The 17,481-nt window shown below is 24.1% G+C and overlaps 6 protein-coding genes across 6 annotated transcripts; 5 read left to right on the top strand and 1 right to left on the bottom strand.

Annotated features, from left to right (window-relative positions):
• Positions 1-1,315: 1,315 nt before the first annotated feature.
• On the top strand, positions 1,316-3,269 carry PVVCY_1204270 (ubiquitin carboxyl-terminal hydrolase 14, putative; the record flags this gene model as incomplete). The annotated part of the gene is made up of 2 exons (XM_008625436.1): positions 1,316-1,416; positions 1,706-3,269. The coding sequence occupies 2 exons, from the start codon at positions 1,316-1,318 to the stop codon at positions 3,267-3,269; spliced, it is 1,665 nt and encodes a 554-aa protein (XP_008623658.1).
• A 1,686-nt stretch (positions 3,270-4,955) lies between these two features.
• Positions 4,956-5,833, top strand: PVVCY_1204260 (ubiquitin-conjugating enzyme E2 N, putative; the record flags this gene model as incomplete). The annotated part of the gene is made up of 4 exons (XM_008625435.1): positions 4,956-5,010; positions 5,165-5,251; positions 5,335-5,429; positions 5,615-5,833. 4 exons carry the CDS (start codon positions 4,956-4,958, stop codon positions 5,831-5,833), a joined length of 456 nt encoding a protein of 151 aa, XP_008623657.1.
• A 1,704-nt stretch (positions 5,834-7,537) lies between these two features.
• On the top strand, positions 7,538-10,491 carry PVVCY_1204250 (DNA replication licensing factor MCM3, putative; the record flags this gene model as incomplete). Its single annotated transcript, XM_008625434.1, has 2 exons — positions 7,538-10,249; positions 10,348-10,491. 2 exons carry the CDS (start codon positions 7,538-7,540, stop codon positions 10,489-10,491), a joined length of 2,856 nt encoding a protein of 951 aa, XP_008623656.1.
• Positions 10,492-10,878: 387 nt separating this feature from the next.
• On the bottom strand, positions 10,879-12,085 carry PVVCY_1204240 (transmembrane emp24 domain-containing protein, putative; the record flags this gene model as incomplete). The annotated part of the gene is made up of 4 exons (XM_008625433.1): positions 10,879-11,022; positions 11,161-11,402; positions 11,512-11,589; positions 11,917-12,085. The coding sequence occupies 4 exons, from the start codon at positions 12,083-12,085 to the stop codon at positions 10,879-10,881; spliced, it is 633 nt and encodes a 210-aa protein (XP_008623655.1).
• Positions 12,086-13,192: 1,107 nt separating this feature from the next.
• Positions 13,193-13,933, top strand: PVVCY_1204230 (conserved Plasmodium protein, unknown function; the record flags this gene model as incomplete). Its single annotated transcript, XM_008625432.1, has 1 exon — positions 13,193-13,933. One exon carries the CDS (start codon positions 13,193-13,195, stop codon positions 13,931-13,933), a length of 741 nt encoding a protein of 246 aa, XP_008623654.1.
• A 1,062-nt stretch (positions 13,934-14,995) lies between these two features.
• Positions 14,996-17,008, top strand: PVVCY_1204220 (conserved protein, unknown function; the record flags this gene model as incomplete). The annotated part of the gene is made up of 1 exon (XM_008625431.2): positions 14,996-17,008. The coding sequence occupies one exon, from the start codon at positions 14,996-14,998 to the stop codon at positions 17,006-17,008; it is 2,013 nt and encodes a 670-aa protein (XP_008623653.2).
• Positions 17,009-17,481: the final 473 nt, after the last annotated feature.

Here is a 17,481-nt window from a genome sequence, read left to right as displayed (position 1 = left end):
ATATGTTGTACATTTATTTTTTATCATTTTTTACTTTTTTAAGTGATACTTTTTATGTTATTATTTGTTTTGTCCATAAAAAATTTATTACGTTGTTTTGCCCATAAAAAGTTTATTACGTTGTTTTGCCCATAAAAAGTTTATTACGTTGTTTTGCCCATAAAAAGTTTATTACGTTGTTTTGCCCATAAAAAATTTATTACTTTGTTTTAAAATATAAATAGTAATAAATTTAATTTATAAACTTTTTTCAAATTACAACCAAATAAACAATCTTTTAACCATTAATACTTTAAATAAATATATATTTTCACAATTTTAAGATTATTACCAAACCTCAAAAATATCTATATATCCACCTTGCTAATCTACTATACATATAAAACACTATTCTCTTTTTAATATTAAATTAATTTTTTGTCAAGCAAAATTATGATCACATATTTATAAGGGGTATATGCATACACATTTTTGGCTTCATTTCACAACTAACACAAATATAGCACAATTGTTTTGTCCTAAGTTAGATTTTATTTTTCATACACACACATATATATTATTGTGAACTCCAACTTTAGATATACTCAAGATTTACTACAGACCTACTAACCTTAATAGTCTTATATATATGTAGCAGAAAATTGTATAACTAAAAAAGTAGTGACAAATGAGAGTATATATATAGTATTCACTTTTAGAATGAAAACTTCAATTATTTATCAGCTTCAACAAGCTCTCCTTATTTGTATTAATTTAAATAAATCAGAAAAATAAAGTAAAAATATTAAATAAAATTCCATTCGAATGTTATAACATTATTACCTTTTTCATTTTCAATTATTTTCTTTTATCATATACTTCTTATTTTTTAATTTTGATCCATAATAATATCCCTATACTGAAATTATTTCTTTATGTATAACGACCTTTTTCTGTGCTTTATTTTCTTAAAATTTTATTTCACTTAATTTAGTTATTATGAATTGGCATTTTAATTATTTTCTCTTTTTGCGTATAACTATAGCCATATTATTATAGCAATTATTTATCTTATAAATAGTGTATATGTTTTTTTTTGAAAAATCGATTTGTATGGTATAAATAAGAAATATTGTAATTCCACATTTTCAATTGTATACTGACTAGCATTTATATGGCTATATAATACAATTTCGTATTAATCATATTATATAATAATAATTTTTTAATTTTATTTTTTTGTATTTTTATAATTTTTATGTTTTATTATAAAGAAATCGAAATTTGTATAAAAAACGGACATAATATATATATACACATATATACATGATAAAAAATGACAATAGTTAAGGTGACAGTCAAATGGAAAACAAATGTTTACAATGATCTCGAGCTTAATATAAATGAACCAATAGCATTATTTAAAGAACAGTTATGGTAATTCAATAAATAAAAAATATATGTACATGTGTGTATGCCTTTATTATATTTTTCTCTTATTCTATATAGACCGAACAAATAGACATTCTTAAAGTCCCTATTTAAATAATGTGTATATATTTAATTTGATACTTATTTCTTTTTTATCCCTTACATTTTTGTCTTACAAACAAATTGACCTAACTCGTTTTCGTCTATATGTGCGTGAAATATTAAGGTGGCACAAGTGCATGTTAATTTTTTCCAACATTTTTCAACTTTTTTCAACATTTTCCACCATTTTTAGGAAATTGACTGCGGTCCCTGCAGAAAAGCAAAAGCTAATGTACAAAGGACTCATAAAAGATGACACTGATTTACAAACATTGAACATAAAAAATAATGATAAAATTATGCTAGTAGGGTCCTCAGAAGCATTAGCTGAAAAACCTGATAAAATTACATTTGTAGAAGATTTATCAAAAGAAGATAAAGAAAAATTTAATGACGATAAAAATATAATTTTCGAAGATCAAGGTATAGTCAATTTAGGAAACACTTGTTATTTTAATGCAGTTTTGCAATTTTTAACTTCTTTTAATGATTTAGGAGAATTTTTATGTAATATAAAAAAACCAAAAAGTCTTGGATTCAGATCAAATAAAGATATTTTATTTGATTGTTATATACATTTTTCTAAAACATTTGGAAAATCATCAGAACCATATGTTCCCTTAGAATTATTAAAAGCTTTTAGAGATGTTTTTCCAAAATTTAAAACTGTCAATGTAAGAACAAAACAATATGCACAACAAGATGCAGAAGAATGTATGAATGCCATTCTTACTTCATTAAATGAACATACAGAATCAAAAATTATTGATAAACTTTTTTCATTTAAAATAGTGGGAAAAATTAAATGCATAGAACAGGATGATGACCCCAATAAAAAAAAAGAATCACCACAAAACACTGAAGCAGACAAAACTAAAGCAGACAAAACAGAAGCGGACAAAACTGAAGCAGACAAAACTAAAGCAGACAAAACAGAAGAAGAACAAGATAACAATTTCGAATTAACAGAAGAATTTCATAATAAATTAATTTGTTATATGGGGACACAAAATACCCCTGTAAATCATCTTCATGAAGGTATTAGATTATCATTGATCGAAAAAATTAAAAAAAAAAAAAATGAAAATGATAAAGAAGATACATTATATGAAAAAAAATCAGAAATTGATTCATTACCTCCTTATTTAATTGTACATTTTTTACGATTTGAATCAAAACGCATTGTAGATACAAGTAATACTGTTTCTGTTGTTACTGCCAAAATATGTAGAAAAGTTTCCTTCCCAGAAATTTTTGATATTTATGATTTCTGTTCAGATAAAATAAAAGCCGATCTAAAAATCGCTCGAAATATTATTATGAACCGAAAGGATATCAAAACACCCAATGCAAAAGAAGAAACAAATGAAGGTGACAATCCATCTCAAAACCCAACGACCCAACTTGATGAAAAAAAAGAATTCATTGAAATTCCAAATGGAGAATATGAATTAATTTCAGTTATTACACACAAAGGAAGAAATGAAGAAAGTGGACATTATATTGCATGGAAAAAAATGAGAAATCGTATAAATAAAGATTTACAGTATGATGATAATGGCCCAAGAGTTAAAAAAAATAAAAGTAATAATGAACCATCATGGTTTAAAATGGATGATGATAAAGTAAGTCTTCATAATTTCTCCTCTCTTGATTTATTTGGAGGATGTAGTGATTATAATACAGCTGTATTATTATTATACAAAAGGAAGACACTATCTTGTACACAAGAAGAATTAAACAAAAATTCAGCCTAACCACTTGCCATGTACATACAAATTTATTGCCCTTTTGAATTTGTACTCTTATTACCACATACATATATACACACATAATACCGTATCCCCTTATTCATTGATTATAATGCATGATTACTTAAATAGTAGAAATAATATAATAAATAACAATCTCAATCTACATTACAACACCGTCAAAAAATATACATATCTAATATAATTATTTTTTTATTATTTCATATGTTGGTTATATTTACATTTTTTTATAAAACTTGATAAATAATAAAAAATGTTAGGAAATTCATTTCCTATAAATATACAATTAATTTTCTTAAGTTAAATATGTCTGAAAATGTTAGGAAATTATTTTCCTTACACTAAGATATTATCATACTGCTCCGTTTTATATCCATATATTTGATGATTGAAAAATCGTAATTAAAAAGACCCTTATCCCTTATTCCTTGAATAAGTCTATTCAGGAAATTAATTTATATAAAAATTTTAGCGTAAATTTTAATACGACCTATCGGATGCGTCAAATATTTTTATATATGCTAAGATAATATGTAATTTGTGTACATTTTGCTTATTCATCTAATTAAATAAAATACTATAAAATTATATATACTTAAGTATATGTAATAAGAATATATTTTAGTAGCAAAAGAATCTACACCTATATTGCCCTTTTACTAAATACCCTTTTTATATATAAAAAATACACTGCCTTTTCCCAACGATTTATATATAGAAGTGTATTGAAAAAATAGAGAAATTTGTAAAAAAAAATATTTATTTATTTATTACAATTTTGTTAGTTCATAAAAATGGTTGGATAATAGTTTAATTTTTATGATTATTTGTGAATATAAATATGTGATTAAAAAGGTTCCACATTTAAATAAGAACAGAAAAGCTAGTAACAAATAAAGCGTGAAAAATTTTAAAAAGCATGAAATTTTTTATAAAGCATGAAAATTTTTGTAAAGCAATTTATTAAGGTGCTTATATATATTCATTTTAGGTGGTTTTATTTAATATATATACCATATAAAAGGGGGAAAACTATTATATGTATAAAATATTTTATGTATATATAATAATTATTTTATGCATATATAACGGCCAAATTAATGAAGCCACCAAAATACGTAGTAAAACTAACACAGCGATTTCCACAATAATATTGGAAATATATAATAAAAAAAAATAAGCATAAATAAACATGAATATGCATAAATATGCATAAATATCATAAATAAATCATTTTAGTAATAATTAAAACGGCGTATTATTTCTTTTCATTTTCATGTATTATTTATATTATATCACTAATACGTCATTTGGTAGAAGAATATTTATAATATAATGAAAAGTCTCTTGAAATACCAGAAAATATTAAAATCAAAAAGGTTAAAGATTGCTTAAAAAATTAATATTATATAATATATTTCATATAGTATATATTTTTTTATATTTATTCATCTTATTTATTTATACTTATTTACTCATACTTATTTATTCACACATGGAATATAATAAAATATATAAACATTTTTTTTTTATACAGAGACAATATATATAACACCCTATAATCGGTTTAACCCCTTTTCCTAACATATTCTACTTTCCGCTTTTCTTTCCGTTATTTTTTCTTATTTTTCTCTTGTTTTAATATATATATATATAACCAACTTATAGAATATGTCAATACCAAGAAGGATAATAAAGGAAACACAAAACTTAGCAAATGAACCACGTAAAAATAAAAGCAAAAACAAATTACTACTATTCCCATGCCCCTTTACACATTACAAACACCTACATTAAGTTTACTTTTTTTTGCATACAATTTACACTACTATCTTATATATATATACAACTTTATGAATATTTTTATTTTTTATGCATAGCCCCCGGTATTGTTGCTGCCCCTGTTCCCGAAAATTATAGGCACTTTGACATTAAAATAAATGGCCCTGAAGGAACTCCATATGAAGGTTTGCATAATCACACATCCTTCTTTATAATATACACTATTAGTACATTATAAATATATTATTCATTTATTTGCTTATCATAGGTGGCTCCTATAAGTTAGAACTTTTTTTGCCTGAGCAATACCCAATGGAACCCCCAAAAGTTCGATTTCTAACAAAAATATATCATCCCAATATTGTAAGTTCAAAAAAATTATTATTATAATACCATTTGCATCATATTTACACGCTTATAATCATATTCATATACATTTTAACGAGATATTTGAATTTGGAAAAACATAGAGATTTGTAGCTATGTGTGTGTTTGACTCTTTATTTTATAATAAATAAATAAATATATTTTTTTCCCAAATTTTATAGGATAAGTTAGGAAGAATATGCTTAGATATATTAAAAGATAAATGGAGTCCAGCATTACAAATAAGAACTGTATTACTGAGCATACAAGCTTTGTTGTCATCACCAGAACCTGATGATCCTTTAGATTCAAAAGTTGCTGAACATTTTAAACAAGATAAAAAGGATGCTGAAAATGTTGCAAGAGAATGGAATAAAATGTATGCCAATAGTGCCATATAAATTAATCAAACTTCTTGTTAGCATTACTACCATGTTAATTATTAATTAAATTTTTTTTATAAAATTACACAAACATAAGCTTACCTATGTATTTATTAATAAGTACATAGCTATATGATTATTTGTACATACAATCATATATATGTGAGCATATGTATCCTTGGGTAATATACATTATTTTTTATTAAATTTTATTTAATATACTATTTTTTACACCTATTATAAATTTATAATATTATTATTCAGATTTTTACATTATAATAGTACTTAAGAAAATATATGTGAAATATTTATATTTTTTTTTCTTTTTTCTCTTTACGTATTTATGTATAAATTTTTTAAAGGAGAAAATGTAATACTTTATTCCATAATATAATAAAAAATAATTATATGTTAAAATTAAAACCGTTCATTAATCATGGGTAATAGTATTTCCTCGAAACTATTTCAAGTCTAAATATATACACCTCCTTTTCAATTAAAAAACATTAAAATAATCGTAATACTAAATCGTTATGTATATATATCCCAATTTTACTCTATCCATTTTTTGTCCTTATAATTATCCTCAAAAGTGTGTAGAGATATTTATTTTTTTACCAATTCAAAATAATCCTCAAAACGTATATATATAAAATTACGGAAAAAAATGCCGAAAAAAATGCTGAAAAAAATAAGGGAAAAAAAAAATACCCATTTTGTACTAATGATGTCCAAGGGACTTTCTAAAATAAATATACATTTTTTAAGACATTTCAAATAAAATACAAATAAAAAATATATATATATTTCATTTTTTTTTTCATTAATTTTTTCCTATTTTCATGCGCACTTGTGAATGCTTATTTTTTACCCCAACTATTTTTAGCAATATAAAAAACTTACATGCGATATATTTTTAATACCTAATGTGCAATTAAAATGTGTATATTATTTTTGTAAAAATAATTGACTTTTTCCTTATTAATTATGTATGAAATATGAAATAATTTATTTTTCACATATTTTCTTTACATTTTTAATGTAAAAAAAAGTGATATATGACAATAATGTGGACATAATCTTAATTCCTGTATTTTTATGTTTGCGTATTTTAATATGCATATCGTTTTCTGTTCCTGATAAAATGTGAATATATTATTTTTTTTTTAATTGTCATAAAAAATAGTATGTATATATTCAAGTACTAAGCGCATAAAGCCTTTTAATTATTTTTATTAAATAATTTAAAAGCTATAAAAAAAATATAATATATTAAAAAAATATATACATATATATAATACATAATTACACACGAAAACAATTGGCATACAATGTTAATATACATGCGCCCATAGCTTTTACATTATTATTACTACATTTGATACTACACTCAATAGTAGTGTAAACACACATATATTCATAGTACGTGTGTGTGTGTGCGCTTGTATTATTACATCCCCTTTAACCAATGCCAAATATGTTTAATATATATTTTTAATACTATTTATTATTGTTTTTATTACATACCATGTAATATAATTTCAATATCTTTATACTTTATCAACCTTTTTTTTTATCTTCCCTTTTTTATTTTATTTTGTATATATAATAACACTTCCCCCCTTTGGAAGAAACCGTTTACAAGTCTATTAAAAAATCTTTCATGTCAATTTTATAATTATATAATTATTTATAATATTATCGATATATATATTTGACAAAATGGAAAATCTAAGCATACAAAAAAGTGTTACTCCATCAAGGAGGTCCGATTTTCGGGCATACAATAATTCACTAATAAATTATACATTAATGGATTCTTCCATAAATAATTCATCAATCTTAGATAATTCAATGCGATTAGATAAAGAAAGTAAAGAAAGAAAACTACAAAAAATAAATGACAATATTATTAGTGAATATGAGTCAGGAAGACAAAGTGTTGTTTTTACACAACAAAAGTATAAGCAATTGTTAGAAGGTTTCTTATTGTTTGTTCAGACAAATAAATATATACACCAAAAAATAACAGAACTAAGAGCTGATGCTACAGAAGAATATAATAAAATGGTAGATAAAAATATACCTAACATAATTATACATCAAAGATTGATATGTAATATCAATAATTTTCAAACAGGTAATGAACAATTTGAATTACTAGCCAAATGTCTAATAAAAGAACCTTATTTAGCATTACCAGCTTATCAAGCTGCTATAAAAGAATTATGGAAATCTCAAGATAGTAAAATTGATATAGAATGCCCTAAAATAGGTATATCTGGTTGGTTAGGTAGACATCATGTAACTCCAAGAGGTTTACAAAGTTCAATGATTAATAAATTAGTTGCAGTTGAAGGTGTAGTAAATAAATGTTCTACAGTTCAACCTAAGTTAGTACAATCTGTTTATATTGGTGAAGCTGTACATGATATAAATGCAGATGTTCGAAGCGAAGAAAAAACTGTTCATTTAAGGCCACATTATGATATAACAGATTTCGATAAAACAGCAAAAGATTCTGGAAGACCTCCAGCCTCAGATCCAGAAGGTAAAATTATGCACAGACATGAAATAGGATTATGTAAATATAAAAATCATCAAAAGTTTGTTATTCAAGAAACACCTGAAGATGCACCAACTGGTCAAATGCCAAGATGGGTAGAAGTAATTGTAGAAGATGATTTATGTGATATTGTAAAATGTGGAGATCGAGTTAGAGTTTGGGGTGTTTATAGAGCTAGCTGTGGACAAGCCAATAGTACTAATAGTGGATTAGGTAGATCATTCTTAATAGCTAACAATGTTTTAGTTAAAAATAAAGAAACATATGATACTAATTTATTTATTTCTGAAGCGGATAAAAAAAATTTCCATGCATTTGCAAAAAAACAAAACACTATAGATATATTAGGTTATTCTTTTGCTCCATCTATATGTGGTCAAGATATTGTAAAAAAGGGAATTGTACTTATGTTAGCAGGAGGTACAGAACGTGCATTACCTTCTCATCATATAAGAGGAGATATACATATAATGTTGGTTGGTGATCCAAGTTGTGGTAAATCACAATTATTACGTTATGTTATGAGTATCATGCCAGGTACTGTTTCAGCAACAGGTAGAGGTTCATCAGGTGTCGGTTTAACAGCAGCTATTGTAACTGATCAAGATACAGGTGAACGTGTTGTTGAAGGAGGAGCTATGGTTATGGGTGATCGAAGAGTTGTATGTATTGATGAATTTGATAAAATGCAACAAACTGATAGAGTAGCAATTCATGAAGTTATGGAACAACAAACTGTTACTGTTGCAAAAGCTGGTATACATACCACATTAAATGCTAGATGTACAGTCTTAGCAGCAGCTAACCCATTATATGGTTGTTGGAATGATTCCCTTGATATGGGACAACAATTACAATTCGAACCATCTTTACTTTCCCGTTTTGACTTGATATTTTTAGTTAGAGATAGTACCACTGAAAAAGATGATGAAAGAATTGCAGAATCCGTTTTAAGAAATGTCACAGAAAAAGCAAAACCAATATTAAATGAAAATCGAAATAGCCAAAAGAATTTTGTTATACAAGCAGATAGCTATGATATTAATCAAAAGGCTCAACATATTAGTATATATAATGAAAGAGAAGTAAACAATAATAATAATAATGATCCAAATAATGCTCAAGATAATGAAGAATTTGAAACTCCTATATTTGCAAATAGAGATGAAATGATATATTATGATAAAGATGGTGTAGAACATGAAATATTAACTGTCCCATTTTTTAAAAAATATTTACATTATGTTAAAAATGTATTTTATAATGAAAAACAAAGAACTGATGGATGGAAACCATATCCAGAAGTTAGTGATGAAGCATGTGAAGTTATTACTGAATTATATGCAGACTTAAGAGAAAAAGCTGCTAAGTATTCCCACAATAAAATTATACAAGGTGTTACACCAAGAACCCTAGAAGCCATTATTCGTATAGCTTCATCTCATGCAAAATTAAAACTAAATAGATATGTAACAAGTGTAGATGTCAATTATGCTAAAAAATTATTAATGTATACTCTATTTGGAGAAGAAATTGTTGAATCAGAAGATGAGTATGAAGAGGACGATGAAGAAGAGGAAGACTATGAAGATGACGATGATGAAGAATATATTCATAAATCAATCAATAGAAAAACTAAAACGAAAACAAAAAAAAGAACAGCTGAAAAACAAACTACTAGTAGAAAAAAAAATAAAACAAATAAATCAAAAGATAACCAGGATGATAATCTAATGATAGACAACAACAAATCTGCTAGTGCTAAAGCAACACCTCTTGATGTTAAAGAAATAGAAAGATTGATCGTCGAAAATGTTACCCTCAACGACCCCGGTGATGGATTACGAGACGAAGCCCTTCTCGACCTGGTACGCCTTCCCGTTTTTCATTTATTTATTTATAATTCATTCATTTCTCATTCATTTTTCATTTATTTATCTATCCATTTTTCATTCCCTCCTTTCAGATCATCTTGGGCAACAAAGAAAAAATGCCTCACCTTGCAAAGTTGGATATCGCGACCCTACGAAAAATTATTAACTCCTTGAACGAAATGGACGGTGCACCAATTTACTACGTCAAAAAAGACAAAGTAGTTTATAAATGCTAATTTATTGAATTATTTTACATTTTTTTCGTTTTATTTTTCCATTTTTTTCTTTAAGCTGTTACAAATGTATATTTATTTTTCATTTGCTATTTTTATTATTTAATTTTTTTTTTTTTAAATTGGTCTAAATTGCCTATCAAATATTACACGCATGTATATGCGTATACTTTTTTTTAATTGTAAAAATGTGGAAATATTTTTTATTTTTTTAAATACATAGATTAATTTATTTTTTACTCAAACAAGTGTTTCACTTTAAATTTTTCAAAAAAAAAAATCATATATAAAATGGCATTATCAATAATAATATACGAGCACATATATAATATGCATGCACGTACATTTTAAAAATATGTTTATTAGGAAATATGGATGCATTAGAGTATGTCACATTAATTTGTTTGCTTTAAAATAATTCTTTAAATGCATTATAGAATACCCTGTTATTGCTATTAATATAATAATTTCTATAATGTAACAATAGATCATATTTTTATGAACATTTTTGTTATGCTCATGCATATTGTCCGCCTAAGGTAAAAAAAATGAATAATATCCATATTTATGCATAAAATAAGTGTCCATATTCTCATATATATGCAACACAAAAATGTAAAAATATATGATAACATTGTATGTGCTAAAACAAAATTATAAAGCAAGTCTTACTATTAGCTTTTGATGCGTTTGGTGTGACTTCATAGAATGAAATTTTCTTTTTAAACTTTGTAAAGTACTTGATGTTTTACTTAGTTCTGATTTTTTTGCAGTTTCATTAAAATCAATATCTGATCCACCAACTTCAATCGACATTGTCCATTTTACTGATGTATCTTTAAACCAATTATTTGAAGGACATAAAATGCAAATATAATGTAGCCCACTTGTTTTTGCCATATACGATATTTTTCCTAAACATTATTTTGAAAAATACATAAAAATATTTATAGACAATCAAATAATCATCTTATATACCAAATGTAGGGATAAAATATTATTTCAATAAACTATATCTCTTACCTCTAATCATTTGGGATGCATCGTGGGTATACAAAACATGCCCATTTTTATTTTTCACATTGATCAAGCATTTTAGTTCTGTAAATTTGTAGAGGAAAATAAGATTGTAAATTTGTAGAGGAAAATAAGATTGTAAATTTGTAGAGGAAAATAAGATTGTAAATTTGTAGAGGAAAATAAGATTGTAAATTTGTAGAGGAAAATAAGATTGTAAATTTGTAGAGGAAAATAAGATTGTAAATTTGTAGAGGAAAATAAGATTGTAAATTTGTAGAGGGAAATAAGATTGTAAATTTGTAGAGGAAAATAAGATTGTAAATTTATATAAACATGGGGATAAGCAATCTAACACACATAAGTACAAATCAAACAAAATAAAAAAGAGTAAGAAGTAAATTGACTAACCTTTTGATCCATAATTATCATATGATGCTACTATAATAACATTTTTTGTAACTGTCTCAACAAAGCATTTTTCAACACCTTCTTTTACATAAAAATATGCCCCTTGAACGTAAAAATAATTTAAACATGCTATAAGTAATAAATATCCAATCAATATTATCCCTTTCATAATTTATAAATTTATATAAATTAAATATAGCATTTTCCTTTTTTTTTTTTTTTTTAATTTTTATTTATTTAAAATCTATTATATTATTTACTACTGAAAAGTTTAATAACCACAACTTAGCATCATAATAAAAAAAGTTATAAAGTTATTATTAATTGTGTTATATAGCTATTTTACGATAATTTTGAAACTTCAACAATATTAACAAATATTCTTGCACATTCTTATTTTATATTAAAAATATACTTCTTCTAAGTCTTGAATTATAAGTTACTTGGTCTTATACATATATATATAATACTGTAATAAATGCTTACTATATAATTTTGTTTTTTATATTCTCCTAAATAGCCTAAAAACAAAAGAGAAAAAATCCCTAAAGTTCAATCAAGTTTTCATACCCAATTCAATGGAAAGTTTATCACAACAACTCATTTAAAAAATATAAATAAACTATATTAATACCTTTAAAAAAAATTAATATATATTTCATAAAAAATATTCTTAAAAAACTATGTAAACTCAAGGTATATATGGCACGGAATGGAACTGAAAAAAAAAAAAAAAAAAAAAATAGAAAAATGGTATATAAAAAATATCAAACAAGTAATGCAATACCTATTTATTGCCTTATTACTATTTACATATTTTACATATAATTATATATATTGGGGTAAATATAAATTTTTATGAGTATATATTTTATGGGGAAAATATAATAATAAAGAAGAAAGGGAAAACATGTTTTTACTTAATTTAAAAAAAAAAAAAAAAAAAAAAATTGAGTAATAAAAAAATACCATTCTAAGTATGCCAAAATAAGGTCATTTCTAAAACACCAATTTATATGCCTATATTTATGAAGATCCTTATGTGTGTTTGAAAATTTACAACCTCATGAGGCATGTAAATTGATCAAATATTCACAAAAAGAGCATAAGAAAAGGTATACCAAAGCATACACTAATGATAAAGACGGAAAAAATATATCTGAAATAAAAAATTGTCACACTAATAGGGAATGCAAACATAAGATAATATAGTAAATCCTACCATCAAAAAATACAGAAAAGGTTACATAAAAGGTTACTGCAAAACTACGACAGGATGAATTACAAAAAGTACTGCCCATTTGAGCCTCCAAAGGAACGAGATATAAATGGGATAGACGACATTTTAGAGTCAAAAGAAAATTTAAGAAACTTTAAAAATAAAGTTTTAAATAATTTAAATTTAGATAATATATATTACGATTATAATAACAAAATAAAACATAAAGAAAGTTTACTAAATAATAATGATGACCCAAATAATAATAAAAAATGGTATTTATATTTTCAACCCTTAAATAATATATCTATAGAACAATATTGGAAATACGATAAAGTTACAATAAAAGATATTCTAAGTTCAAATATGAATACAAATAATAATAGTGAACATGATCAATTAAAAAAAAATAAAAAATATCTTAAACATATTTCAAAATCTATTTTAAAAGGAAATCCTCATGAATCATTAGTTAAAAATACTTTTAAGTATTCAGAAAATTATATAAATACAGCAGACAAATATGCTGCTAGTTCTATTAATAATATGGCCCCTTCTTTATTAAGTTTAAATACTAGAGCAATTAGAAATTCACAAAGCTTATTAAATTGGAAATTAAAATATTCAAATAAATTTTCAAGACCTTATGAGCATAGTAATACTGAAGATGCAGACAGAGGTTCCATAACTTTAGGTTCTACTAGTTTTTCCATTACAAAAAAAAATATTGATGATGCCACTAATAGTAAGGTAGGTAATAGTGATGTATTTTCAACTAAATATAAAAAAAGACAATAATCAAATTTAAACCTCCACATACAATTGTATTCGTTATATTAGGCTAAATACATACAAACAATATTTTAACATTTTATCCTTATTTTTTTTTGTTTTTCCATATTCATTTTATTTTATTTTATTTGATTGAAATATTATATTTTTTCGTAAACTTTATCGAAAAGGAAAACGTATCTTTCCTATTTAAATAATTCATTACTTTTAAAATGAAAACCAATTATTCTTTTCATCTTTTTCATTTTGGGTTCCATATATAATCACACTCTACTATGAAAGCACAACAATATATGGTTTGCATAGTATAGCACATTTTTTACCTCCAAATATTTAATACACATATATATATTTTTGTAATCCATATAATGTATCGTCATAAATATAATCCTATAAATTTAATTGACACATTTTAGAAATAAATAAAGTTCGAGGGGGTAATATATTTTTCACTACATCATATTTACATATAAATTATATAAGCTTTATATTTTATTACTCCCATTATATAATTATTTCTTTAATTAATATTAATTAATTGTTCCTTTTCTTAATTATATACCAAAAATAAATTGAATTTTTATTTTCATTTTCATTATTTTTTTTTACCTAACATGTTCATATGCATAATTATAAGGCAATAAGAAATTCCATTTTTTTTTTCACTTACATTTTTTATTTCGACCAAATTTTACCTTTAAAAATATAACCTTTGGTTTATATCAATTTTTTATATTCCAACAAATAAATAATATAAAAAATAGTAATGTACAAAAGGAAATTAAAAATATTCAAAAAAAAAAAATCTTACTGATAAATTTTTATAAGCCCATTATTGATCAAATAAATTCCGAACTAGTATAATTTAGAGAGTGGAGAAAAATAAAATGAATTAAAAATATTATTAAAATTCAGTTATGTTACTACTTAACTGTATTAAACAGTTTTTTCCATCATATCCATGCTATGAAGGAAATAAAAATCGTTTTGTCGTAGTGACAAATATATTAGCATAACTCACACACAAAAACAAACAACATAAAACACACAAAATAATATAACCGTATCATGCTAAGATCGATTTATGTAATTGTTGTGGAATGTTTTATTGCTCTATCAGTTATTTATATTGTCAAGTTTGAGCAGGTCAAATGCCAAAAGGATATTCTTCCCATTGATAAAATATTTCCAAAAATAGCTAGCTACTCAAAAAAAAAAAAAAAATATCTCTTTATACCAACCAGGCATTCAACAAAAATAAACAATTTATTCAAAAAAAATACTATTTTAGCATTTAGAAAAATAAACAATAATTCTATAATAATAAATAATAATACTGTCGATTTTTTTAAGAATAATAATAATTTTACAGAATTTTTTAACCTAAATAAATTTCGACTTTTTGATAATACCTTACAAAATGATGAAAAAGAAGATAACCTAAAAGATTTAAATACAGCCTTAGACCCTATTTTAAAAAAAAACCAAAATGATACAAACTTGGAAAAGAGAGAAAAATGGAAAAAACACTTGGAAGATAAACGACGCAAAGAAATTTTAAAACATATAAATAGTCTGACTAAAGAAAAAGCAAATGTCAAGGGAAAAAAAAAAAAAAAACATATCATAAACAAAAGGAATACTAAACAAACTACTATAGAAAATGATGCAGACATTGAAAAAGAAAAAAGAAGTCACGAAGATATTGAAGAAGAAGAAGAAGAAGAAGACGACGACTATTATAAGGATGAAGCAGATAATTATTATGAGGAAGAGGAAGATGATTATTATGATGAAGCGGATGAGGAGGACGATGAAGAATACGAATACAGAGATGAAGAAGATGACTATGAAGGTTATCAAGATGAAGAGGATGATGAAGAAGATTTTTTCAATCCTGATAAACCAAATGAAACTGATAATGTAAAAGATAATAAAGGTGGAGAAGAAAATAAATATTATAAACCACACCAATATAATATCCATCCAAATTCACCAATAAATAATAATATTAATAATGCATTTATGCCAAAAAAAAAAAATGATTTCCCATTATTTTTTCCAACTAATAATAAACATTTTGAAAAATCGAATAATAAATATTTTGATAAAATATGTAGTATACCACCAAATGAACTTATAAATTTATTTTTTGAAAATACACCAGAAAGAGTTAAAGAAGCTGTAAAAAATATTATATTTAATATAATTGGTAATATTCAAAAATATGCATTAGATATATCTGTTTTAATTACTTATGATAAAATATATAATTTCCTTTTACAAATAATTCTCACTGGTTATATGTTAAAAAATGCTGATTACCGATTAAGTCTAAATGAATCTCTATATGACAAAAATAATCAAAACAATCAAAAAGATATTTTTAACTTTAAAAAATATTTTAATAATATTTTTACTGATAATTTTAAGCAACCTGGAGAGGCATTAAATTCAGCCGAACTAATAAACACACAACCTGATACTATTACAAATTATGATGAAGAAAAAAAAAATGAAATTAATATACAAGACGAAAACAACAACTTACATATGCCCATATATGAAAAAAATATTAATGCACATGAAAATAATAATTATCTTTCTGAAAATGATAATAATTCAAAAAGTCAGCATAATAAAAAAAATGATGTTGGAGAAGAGTTTTATACCAAATTTAAGCAAGCCACTAATGAAGACTTACCAATAATTAATACGAAAAATTATATTATTTTTTTAAAAAAAAAAATAAGTTCTTTAGAAAATCAATTGAAAGCATTAAAAGAAAATAAAAATTTTCAAAATGATGACTTACTATCATATATCAAATCTCTGACTGATATTCAATTACGTTCACTAACTGATAATATAGGAGCCGTTGTTTTGGATGCAACAAAAAAAATTGTTGAATTAGTTATACAAGGTATGACATTAAATGTTAATAAAAATTTACCCAATGAACTTATATATACTAGTGGATCAGTATTAACATACATTTGCTTTTGGCAATTGATTGTTGGCTATACATTCAGAGAAATGGAAATAAGAGATGAACTTGCAGATTATTTTAACACCCATTAATTTGTTACACCAATAAATGTTTATTATACTATCCACTACCCAACCATTCACTGGTATAATAATTAATTCTTTAATATTTTTTCATTTCTTTGTTTTTATTTTTTTTTTCGGGCATATAAAATTTTTTCATTATAAATGCACACAATTTAGTCTCCTATTTTTAAGGATTAAACAATGTGCTAAACAAAAAACATTTGCAATAATATATGTGGATATTACAATTTTTCGATGTCTATTTTTACTTATAAAGTAAAATATTTTATTTATTAATTTCTTTAAATTTTTATTTTATTGCATAATTTGTTTTCTACCCATTTTTAATCGATTTTTTTTTACATATTTTTTTAAGACAACCATTTATAAACAATATACTCTCCACATAATTGCAATGAAATAACATTAACATGTTAATATTATTTTTATATAACTTGTCTAACCATAAAAAATGCAACCTTTATTTGTTGATACTCTTT

The sequence above is a fragment of the Plasmodium vinckei genome (genome assembly GCF_900681995.1).
Source record: "Plasmodium vinckei vinckei genome assembly, chromosome: PVVCY_12".
Taxonomy (NCBI): domain Eukaryota; phylum Apicomplexa; class Aconoidasida; order Haemosporida; family Plasmodiidae; genus Plasmodium; species Plasmodium vinckei.
The sequence above is the reverse complement of the archived record's forward strand: the minus strand, read 5'-3'. Positions and strand labels throughout refer to the sequence as shown.